The following is a 10,404-nucleotide window of genomic DNA, read 5'->3' as shown; positions in this document are numbered from 1 at the left end:
TGGAGATACGGTTTAGGGGTGTACTTGGTAGAGTAGGGTTGGTGGTTAGACTCGATGATCTCAAAGGTCTTTTCCAACCTGAACGATTCTATCATTCTGTGATTCTATGGCTTCGGGAAGCCGAAGAGCTCTCCGTGCAGCCGACAGGATAGATGGCATGAAATCAGACAGGAACAGACAAGTGACCCCTAGTATACATGCAGCTCGAGCACGGGATGAGACTTTAAATGCTCACTTTCTCCAAAAGGTACTTATATGGGGAAAAAAAAAAAAAAAAAAAACCAAAAAACAACCAAACCGAGATATGATCAGACGCACACGCTCCGTTGCGCGGCCCACACCTTCAGCAAGCCCCGCGGCGGCGGCCGGGCCGGGCCGGGGGCCGGGAGCGCGGCGGGGCTGGCTGGGCACCGCACGGCTCCGCACGGCGCGGAGCGGCACCGCCACCTGCCGCCTCCCCGGCCCGCGGCAGCGGCGGGAGCAGTCGGTAGCCGCGGAGGCGGAGGAAGGCAGGGCCGAGCCGGGACCCCGGGACCGCGGGGCCGGGCCGTCCGTGGCAGCTGCCGGGGGTTTCAGGCACGGAGGGCGGCGTCCAGCCCGCGAACAGGGAGGCGCGGCGCCGGGCCGACCCTCCGGCTGTCGCGCAGGGGCGGGGGTTCACGGCGGGCAGCGCACGGGCAGGGCCGAGCCGGGGCAGCCAGGCGGCAGCTTGGCCGCCCCGAAGGCACCGGAGGTCCCGCGGGACCGACCGGCCTGCAGGGCCCGGCCTCGGGTGGTGGCGTGTGGTCGGACTGGTCACGGCAACGGAGCCACTGAAACCGAAGCCCGGGCAAGTTCCGGGGTAACGCGTTGCGGAGCGTGACGGTAACACAGCGGGCAAGGCTCGTCTGGCAGGTAAAGTACGGAGAGTTCGGCTCTCCATGTGACTGAACATTCCGTACTGGTTTTGCAGTGCCACAGGAAGAATGAAGGGTCCCTTCCATTATCCCAAAAGGGACTAATCAAGGAGTGGTAACACCAGCAGGGGCTGTGAACCAACACCTCCGTATGATTCAGAACAGAGGATCTGAACAGGGAGTTATGTTCCCACTACAGTTTAAAACCTGCCTGTGAAGGCTGTCCTTTGATACTGACCAGTTTTAGATCCTGTCTTGGTCCAGGATGAAGGTAACTCCCACCAGCCCTACAAGCGGAGCGAGCAGATGTACCGCAACCCACCTCCCGGCCCGTGTGAGGGCCATTAAGCGCAGGTACGGCTCAGGCCGGGAAGGCGCTCAGTGACTTGCTCAGTGCACGGGGAGGGGGTGGGGATGAGCCGTACTCACCAGAAGTTGCAGAAAAGCTGCACCACAAAAGCCAGCCCAGGAGCATAACTGCAGCTTCAGCAACAATCGCCCACACCACATCAGCAAAGAAGATTCAGAAGTCAGAAGGCAACACAAGCCAAGTGCTTTCACAGGGATCCAAATGCCAGGTGCCAATTCCCAATGGCTGTCTGCGAGCTCCGAGCACAGCCTCCCTCCACGGTCAGAGCACGTGTGCGGTCTCTTTCCCGCATCTGTTCTGGCACCTAAATAAAAGTTGAGCTTACGCTGCCATCTTCCCTTTGAACAAAGGACTCATACTGCCTCTGTCTGCCTTCCAGTTGCCTATTCCTATAAGGCTCATAGCAAGTTAATTATTTTTGAGACATTCCCTTCCCCTCCACTCCATTTGCCAAAAATGACCAAAGTCTGCCAGCAGATTCAAAAGTAATTAGGGGAAGACACACAGGCAGCGAGGTTACCCCAGACACCTTTCCTTTGGAAACCAGGCTAAAACCCACAGCATTGTATCTATTAAAAGTCCCCTGAAATCAGATTTGTGATTGCTGTACTTCTGTTATTGGCAATATGGTAGATTTTTAAAACAATTTTTGGAGGATTTACATTTGGTTTCTACAAATCACATTGATTTCACCCCTTCTAGGCACAAGCCAGCCATTTCTGAACACATCTCTTAGAGGGGGATGATAAGCACTTACCTGCCTCAGATGTGGTGTCTGTGCAAACACAAACAGTGGTTTGAAGATCTTTAAAACATTGCTCTACCTAAAACATAATTATCATAAATATTGCTCTACGTTTAGAGCATATACATTTTATTCTTTTTGAATGGCTGCAACCTTTGAAAATAGAAGCACAATGGAGATCTAATTCTCAGATATATTTAAGTGTGATACAGAGGAAAGAATTCATTTAGCAGATCTTTCGCCAAGTTAGCTTTCTGCTGCAGTTTAACTCAATAATTAGTAAAAGAGCATATGTTATTGGACAGTTCTGTTGCTTTCAAGAATAGCTGACAAAGATATAATGGGCTGGAAAAAGTGTCAAGCAGGCCTTTCTCAAACATTTCCTTCTCCGTCAGCGCTCACTGGATAAAAATGTATCTCCTTACCCCTTGAATTCATCTCACTCATGCCACCACATACTGAAAGGCCTGACGGAAACTCAGCCAATGCTTCCCACGCATCCAGACCCTTTCATCTTCCTGTTCCCTCCTGCCTTGCTGAAACCTCACCAGCACACTCACACACGCTGCTTGTTGACCCGCAACGTGAGAAAAACCTGCATTGCTGCTGCCCCCTCACTGCAGGGGGCAGGGTGGTTGGGATGCCAGCTATCTTAGATATCCAGGGGTGGCACGTGCACTTCACGCAAGGTGGGAAAGTACAGGAGGCTACGGAAAATAAGTGCTAACTCTTTGGTCTTTGAAGAGGACAGGCAGTGCAAGAAAGGTGCGTACACCCCATGCAAGCATTGCGGACCCTCTCGCCTCCCCACAAATGTATATTGGAAGATAATTTTTGGGCACAAAACCATACTTACATGCAGGGCAGCAGTACAAGGGGCCACTGCCTGCTTCCCCACACCTTCCTTCCCCCCATCGCAGTCCTGCAGCACGGGCAGAGCATCGGGGATGCACACTAAGTGTTAAATAAATTAATCTGTCAGCTGGGTGGAAAAAAGCCCTGTTTCCCAAGTCGTCAAACAATGATCGGCTGCCAAATTGCCTGGAATAAGCAACCCAAGCAGCGTTGTCTTCTTAATTATAAAAGATTCTTATCGGCTTACCTGAATGCGTTTCGGACTTCCCCTAGTGCCCTAATTTAATTCTTTAATTATGAGGAATTAAGAGCAGTATTTTCAATAAATGCTGAGAGGGTTGCTGCTCCCTCACATATACCCAGTAAGTGTTATATTACGGATTTAGCTAAGGTGCGCTGTGATTGTGGCAAAGTTTTACACTTCTAGCCAGTATTTGGGTATAGATAAGTGGACAGAAAGGCCTGTAACTAGCAGTGTTCCCCAGGGGTCAGTACTGGGTCCAGTCTTATTCAACATATTCATCAATGACCTGGATGAAGGGACAGAGTGCACCCTCAGCAAGTTTGCTGATGATACTAAACTGGGAGGAGTGGCTGACACACCAGAAGGCTGTGCTGCCATCCAGTGAGACCTGGACAGGCTGGAGAGCTGGGGGGAGAGGAACCTGATGAGGTTCAACAAGTGCAGGGTCCTGCACATGAGGAGGAATAACCCCATCATGCACAAGTACAGGTTGGGGGTCAACCTGCTGGAGAGCAGCTCTGCGAAGAAGGACCTGGGAGTTGTGGCAGACAAGTTAACCATGAGCCAGCAACCAAGAAGGCCAATGGTGTCCTGGGGTGCATTAAGAAGAGTGTGGCCAGCAGGTCGAGGGAGGTTCTCCTCCCCCTCTGCTCTGCCCTGGTGAGGCCACATCTGGAGTCCTGTGTCCAGTTCTGGGGCCCCCAGTTCAAGAGGGACAGGGAACTACTGGAGAGAGTCCAGCGGAGGGCTACAAAGATGATGAGGGGACTGGAACTTCTCTCCTACAAGAAAAGGCTGAGAGACCTGAGGCTCTTTAGCCTGGAGAGAAGGCTGAGAGGCGACCTCATCAACATTGGTAAATATCTAAAGGGTGGGTGTCAAGAGGATGGGACCAGGCTCTTTTCAGTGGTGCCCAGCAACAGGACAAGAGGTAACAGGCACAAAACAGAGCACAGGAAGTTCTGCCTCAACGTGAGGAAAAACTTCTTTACTCTGAGGGTGACAGAGCCCTGGAACAGGCTGCCCAGGGAGGTTGTGGAGTCTCCTTCCCTGGAGATATTCAAAATCCGCCTGGATGCAGCCCTGTGTGACCTGCTGTAGGTGAACCTGCTTGAGCAGGGGGTGGGACTAGATGATCTGCAGAGGTCCCTTCCAACCCCTGCCATTCTGTGATTCTGTGATTTCCTTTTCCGGGAAGCATTCATGTTGCAAGACTCTTTCTAACTTGTCAATGTCTCTTTTCATACTCAAAACTGCAAACTACCTACACAGATATGAAGTGTGAAATTAAAAAATAATCACTGCTTACTGTCCGTTGTGTATGTTTTACACACAATATAAGAATTCAAATGAGAAAAGTAGTCAGAAAAAACAACATTTAATTATAAAAGAGCTTTTTAAATGAAAAAAAGATAATGGCACTAAACCAGAAACAAAGTTTTTAAAGAGATCATAGCCACAGGGTGGTTGTAATTTTATACTGAAACTGTACAGCTGTTCCTATCATCTGCACTTTGCCCCTGATTAAAATAACATCTAGAGTTCCAGTAACAAGTAATCTTTTACAGAACTATAATGCATTATGAAAACACACATCATTTTTGTATTACATGACAAAAAAGCCTTACATTTATTACATTAGATTCATAAATATTTACGTAAGCATTGTACTGGTTTTCTACTCTACTCCTTACATTTAGAGAACAGGGAGTGTGGTTTGTTCTACTGACAAAACTGATTTGTCTTACAGGGTTCTCCCACAGTAGCACAGTGCTGCACCACATAGGGGTACCCAACTAGATGGAGCATCGAGGGCAGTACAGTCACATCAGAACAATTTCCTGTTTCATTCATCCTGCTTTTGAGAATCTTTCAGTGCTTCCTTTCCATACAAAGACAGCCTTTGACATTAAAAAACAATAAATACTTATGCCCCCCAAATTGTTCGTATGCTGTAGATAACTAATCAGTAGATGTCTAATTTTTCTATGACCTTTCTGTTTCACTGCTTATATATAAAAGGGAGAGTTCCAGTGGTTACTTTGGGAACACAGTCAGGGCCAGTATCCAAAGCTCAGCAGAAAGGCCCTTTATTCCTTTAATCAGCTTTGATCACATAAAAAAATGTAATTCAGTCCTTGATTGTACGTAGAATATTCCCTATGAGGTCAATATAATTCTGTGTGTGCGCTGAAAGAAAATATTTAATTCCAAGAACATAATTTCACAGTAGTTATTTCAGGTAGTCAGCACACAGGTGTGAGCACTTAAGCACGGCTGAGCTCGCTTACAAATAAATTGTAAAGCAGTACAGAAGTTAGTGAGCCCAGAGTGTTGCTGTGGGACTGGGGCTCTGGAGCTTCAGTCCACAGCTCTCTGTGCTGCAGCAAGCCACGTCAGTCTATAATTCATTATCTGTGAATTCCATGGGGACCTTTCAGTCCTTCCCTGCAGAGAGAAAGATTTGCAATAGTTCACCATTGGACTATTAATTTTTTAACTGGTTTAGACAGCATCTATCAGCGTAAGGGAAATCAGAACTTGACTTCTACCGTCGTCCAGGACAGACCAGACATAAAACTGATGGTAGATCATATCAAAAAAGCCTATGTGAACTCCACAGTGGACCTTTACACTGATTTTGAGTGAAAGGTTTGGTCATTTGCTACCTATGAAGCTTAGGCTACAGCTTCCCTCTACAGTTATTTTATTCTTCCTGAAAGTTTTATTGTGCTAGTAATTGGCAGGTTTTGGCAGTTCACAAAATGCAATCTATCAGCTGTCCAAAAAACCTGAAAACAGTGTATGTATCATGGCTACATATCATTGCTGAAAAACCTAAAGGTCTTTCTAGTGCATGACAATATTCTAGAAAGAACACTGCCAAGAGTGGTGAGCTTAAACGACTCACCTTGTCACATGGTCCTTTCTATTTTCTCTTTTTTTTTTTTTTTTTAATAATCTCAAGAATACAATCAACTGGAGTAAGAAATATTTAAAAGATCTAGCAAAAAAGCTGCATAGAAAGCATTTTCACAGTTGTTTTTAAATATTTTCATCAAACTTTACCTAGAAAGTGAACAAAATTAGGACTTCCAAAGACAAGATGTATTGCGTTGCAGTTTTTTTCCTGTGAATTTCACATTTACTTGGGAAATTCATATGACTGGTTTTAGCTATTTTTAATACTGAACCATTCAGAAGTGCTGATCAGGATTTGGTTCTCCAGTGTACTAGCACTGTAAAGACTTACGTGAACACAATTCTACACGAACAGATTGTAGATCTCTAATACAAAGAGGTTAAACATCTGTTTGAAAAATAAATTCTTCTGAAACAAGATATACCAGATGGGAGGTAGATTAGTGCCATTAAAATATTTAAGGTACTTATTTCAAATACGAGTGGGAAAACTGTGCTATCTCCAAAATTTTGCTGCAACTAAAACTGAAAATTTACTGGTAATCACTGTTGGGTTTCCATTGCTTTTTTTTTTTAAAAAAAAAAACTGGTTAAGGTTCTATTAATATATAGAACAGTTGAATGCTGAAAGGACACACTATCCCTTTGAAACATTCAGCCTTACAAAGTAAGTCCACAGGTTGTTCTTTTGCCATTAGTTGTGAGCTTAGCTCTGCTTAGATTTTATAACCCACTCAGCATTTGGGTTGAGCTGGTATAAGTCCTTCATGTAGGTATCATCATCAAGGCAGCGTTCTCCTAGAAACAGAAGAGACATGTGGTTACATCAGTACCAAGAAAAGAAAGGAAACAACTTTCAAGGTTCCTGTCACTGTTTTATTCCATTTAGGTTTTCAAGCCCTCTCTGTGGTACTAAACAAAGAACAACACAGCCAAAATCTACAAGTGCCCTTACCCTTCCCATCTGTCTTGGGAAGGAAGGGGGACAGAGGAAGAAGGAAGGAGAGCAGGGGCTGTGCCGCCTCTGTGGCACGTTCTAGGTCAGAAGTGTCACATGGACCACGGATATGGGAGCTCCCCTCTGCAAAGGTTTAGGAAAAAAAGGAGCAATGCCCTCGTCCTCTCGTGGTTAAATCCAAACACTAGGTACACATTTCCACAGAAGCCCACTAAAATTTCAGGTTATTTTCCCTTTCTTAAATGGAAAGTTTGAGCAAGGTTTGTCCTTGCTAAGGTGGTGTTACTCCCTATCCTGCTTCTCTTGGTCAGCAGTTCTGCATAGCACTTGTAATGGTTACTGTCCTAGGAGGAAAAAGTGGTACAGTGTTCTTGGTGTTGCAAGCAATTAATTTCTGTCTAGTAGCTATGATGAAAATAGCATATGCTGATCCATCAAGATCTGCGTAGTCTTCCCGTTCCCCTACAGGCAAAGCATTATCTCATGCATTTGCAGCTCCACATCACAGCCCCTCCCCTACTCCACTGCGCAAGCGGTTGGGGTGGATGCCTCATGTGCCAGCCAGATGTTTTCAGCAGATGTGCTCCCGAAGCAGAAGGCAAGCAGAGGTGCGACACTGCAGCTGGGTTTGTCTGCCAGCTCTTTGGACTCCCTGCGCAGAGCAGGCAAGAAGGCAAGACGGCAAGACTCCCTGCTCAACCAGGCTTGGTCTCCATCTGCTCCCTCTCCAACTGATCTCCTTGCCAGATGGCAGCCTGTCTTCCCTCTAGTTTTGTCCCAATGTACATGACCTGTACCGCCCACACTGCTGAACTAGGCCCTCTCCCCCACACAGTGCAGCATGTTCAGGCAGTGAGTGCAGGGACAGTGGTTTGCCAGGTCGCCATCCAGTCCTGTTCAGTGCCCTGAATCCCTACAGTGTACTGAGTACCCAAAAATGTCTGGAGGGTTCAGCAGCTCCATCTGCTAGGGGACAGGATCACAGCATTGCACATGTTACAATTATGAGCATAAGTGTAAGCATATGACTGTATCACGAGCCTGTCAAGTCTTCTCGTTTTTGGGCTCCCTCCACATGGGTCAGTCACATCGGGCAGAGAGAGAAATGGCAAAGAACAAGACAACTGGTTTACTTAAATGCGTACAGCAGGTTAAAGTCAGGGAGCTTCTCTTATCTCAACTGAGAGAATTAATAAGGACTAGTATTTGTAAGGGCTGATTAAAGTTGAAATTGTCTGGAAGTAAACCACTCAGAGGAAACATCTAAGCTTTCTATCCTGTTTCATCACAAAACAAAACAAATCTGCAACTAGCCACGTATTTTCTCCAAGCGACATACAATTTCTGTCACATGTTTAAAGTGACAGTAGGTTGTTCCAGTTACAAAAACTTTTTTCTACAATGATTACACCTCTGTACAATAAACAAGATACTCCTCTCCTTTAAAAAAGTCTTACATCTGGGATCACAACCTGCTTTAACAGGCATAGCAAATGTATGTACATCCTGGATATGCAAGAGAACTTATAATACAGTAATCTGGCGTCCAGCTTTCTTAGTAACTTCTTTTTTGCCACCAGACTTAGTAAAACATATCTGTTGTAGGGAACAGAGGAAAGTGTTATTTTCAATTTACTGTAAGTCTTTTTGTTTAGACACACACACACAAAATAACTGATTTAAAATAGTGATTAGATAAAAAGGAAAAATACTAGAAGTTGCAATTTACATATGGGATTTAAACTTGCAGAGTACAGAAGTACTGGGTATTCATGACATTTTATAATTTCAAATAAAGTTTAACAGGTCACAGTTAATGAGAAAAAAGCAAATGTAAGTCCAATACAATACTGTTTTCTAGTTCACTTTATTTTGCTGAACATAGGAAAAATACTGTTATTAGAAACTGATTCTCAATGCAAAAATACTTTTGCATTTGTCGAAGAAAATTTTAGAACTGTGTTCAAAACTATCCTTTGGCGTTAACCTTGCTGATCTGCTATGTGCTTTAATCAAGAAGGTCTGGAAGACAAAGAGCAGGAAAGACTTAACTTGTTGGAAAATTTTACCACTAGGTCATCTTTCTGGTTGAGTATTTCTTTCCCCAAAGGAACCTGCAAGCAATGCTCAAATGCAGAGCATGAAGGACTGTAAGTTCACTTATTATGCTTCAATACAAAGAGATGAATAAGATGAACTTCAAGCACCTTCCTATCCAACCTTTCTGCACTTCTTCACTGTACATACATATCAGGAACATCTGTTACAGCTGCCGTCTTCCTCTGGGACAGATAATAAGATACTACTACTATGATGATCACATCAACATCTCTGCTTCCTTCTCCCCAAGGTTAACTGTCTGCCTCAGTGTCAGGGAGAACTAGGGACATGAATAAAAATGGAAACACAGTGAAAGCCATGGACAATGTGCCAAGGAATCGTATTCTAGCAAAAGAAGTTGTTCAGAAGCCATTCTTACCAATATTTCCTCCTATTTCATAAAGAAAGACCTCTTCTTTCTTGAGCGTTTGGACATTTCCACTGTCAGGAACAAAACACAATGAATAACTGTATTGCGAAAGAGCTTGTACATCAGCCACTTAGACGTGTCTGGGAGAAATTATGCTAGTAAAGATCAGAGTGTACCTGTCATAAACCCTTCGTGTTTATACTCATTTACCGATAAAGTAAGTGAATACGAACACCTTTGCATGCTAGTGCAAATGAATGGCCCTGAATGTGAGTAAGACACTATAGAAAAGGTAAAATAAGATAGATGTGAAGAAACTGTGAGGTTTAGAAAAGCATTCCATTGTTACTAGCAAGTAACCTGATTTTTACCCTCTGATTTTTCTTCCACCTCTGCTGCAAAAATAAGCATCCCCCTCAAAGCATCCCCCCTCATATTTCTGGAAAAGCCTTATGGTTGGGTGGGAGAAACCACATTCTTGCTGGTTTTAATTTTGCTGCAACTAAAAGAAGTGAAAAACAGACAGTGGAAGAATAAAGTCCCCATATTACAAAGGGATTCTATTATTCTCACTGCTTAATCGCAATAATATATGCTAAGGCACAGCCAGGAAATAACTTTCTGTCAAAACTGTAAACCTCTACAAAGAACAACTAGGAAAAAGCAGCTTCTTAACCTCAACTAGTGTACCATATTATTGCTTTAGCTTGATTAGCTATGTATGATGCATAGGTATGTTTAATTTTTTTATTTTGCTAAGTCTATTCTGATTTCTTACTTTGCTCATATATATATAAAATAGACGTAAAAGCTTGATTAAAACCGCTTACTTTCTAAATGGATTTGGGTGACTCAAATGTAGCTTTCTGCTGCGCATGCATGACATTTGCACATATTTATATCCCAATACCTACACTGTTGCTATATATAAATGCATTTTTTTG

General features: G+C 44.3%; 1 protein-coding gene across 1 annotated transcript in view; it reads right to left on the bottom strand.

The window, feature by feature from the left end:
• Nucleotides 1–6,738: 6,738 nt before the first annotated feature.
• Nucleotides 6,739–10,404, bottom strand: part of ARHGAP18 (Rho GTPase activating protein 18) — a 66,943-nt gene continuing 63,277 nt past the window's right edge. Inside the window, exons 14-15 of the mRNA XM_086461236.1 lie at nt 9,470–9,531; nt 6,739–6,830 (exon numbers count right to left, since the gene is read on the bottom strand). Coding sequence (XP_086317362.1) covers nt 6,739–6,830; nt 9,470–9,531 — 154 coding nt within the window. The remainder of the gene's footprint in view (nt 6,831–9,469; nt 9,532–10,404) is intronic.

The sequence above is a fragment of the Leptosomus discolor genome, chromosome 2 (genome assembly GCF_034619465.1).
Source record: "Leptosomus discolor isolate bLepDis1 chromosome 2, bLepDis1.hap2, whole genome shotgun sequence".
Taxonomy (NCBI): domain Eukaryota; kingdom Metazoa; phylum Chordata; class Aves; order Leptosomiformes; family Leptosomidae; genus Leptosomus; species Leptosomus discolor.
The sequence above is the reverse complement of the archived record's forward strand: the minus strand, read 5'-3'. Positions and strand labels throughout refer to the sequence as shown.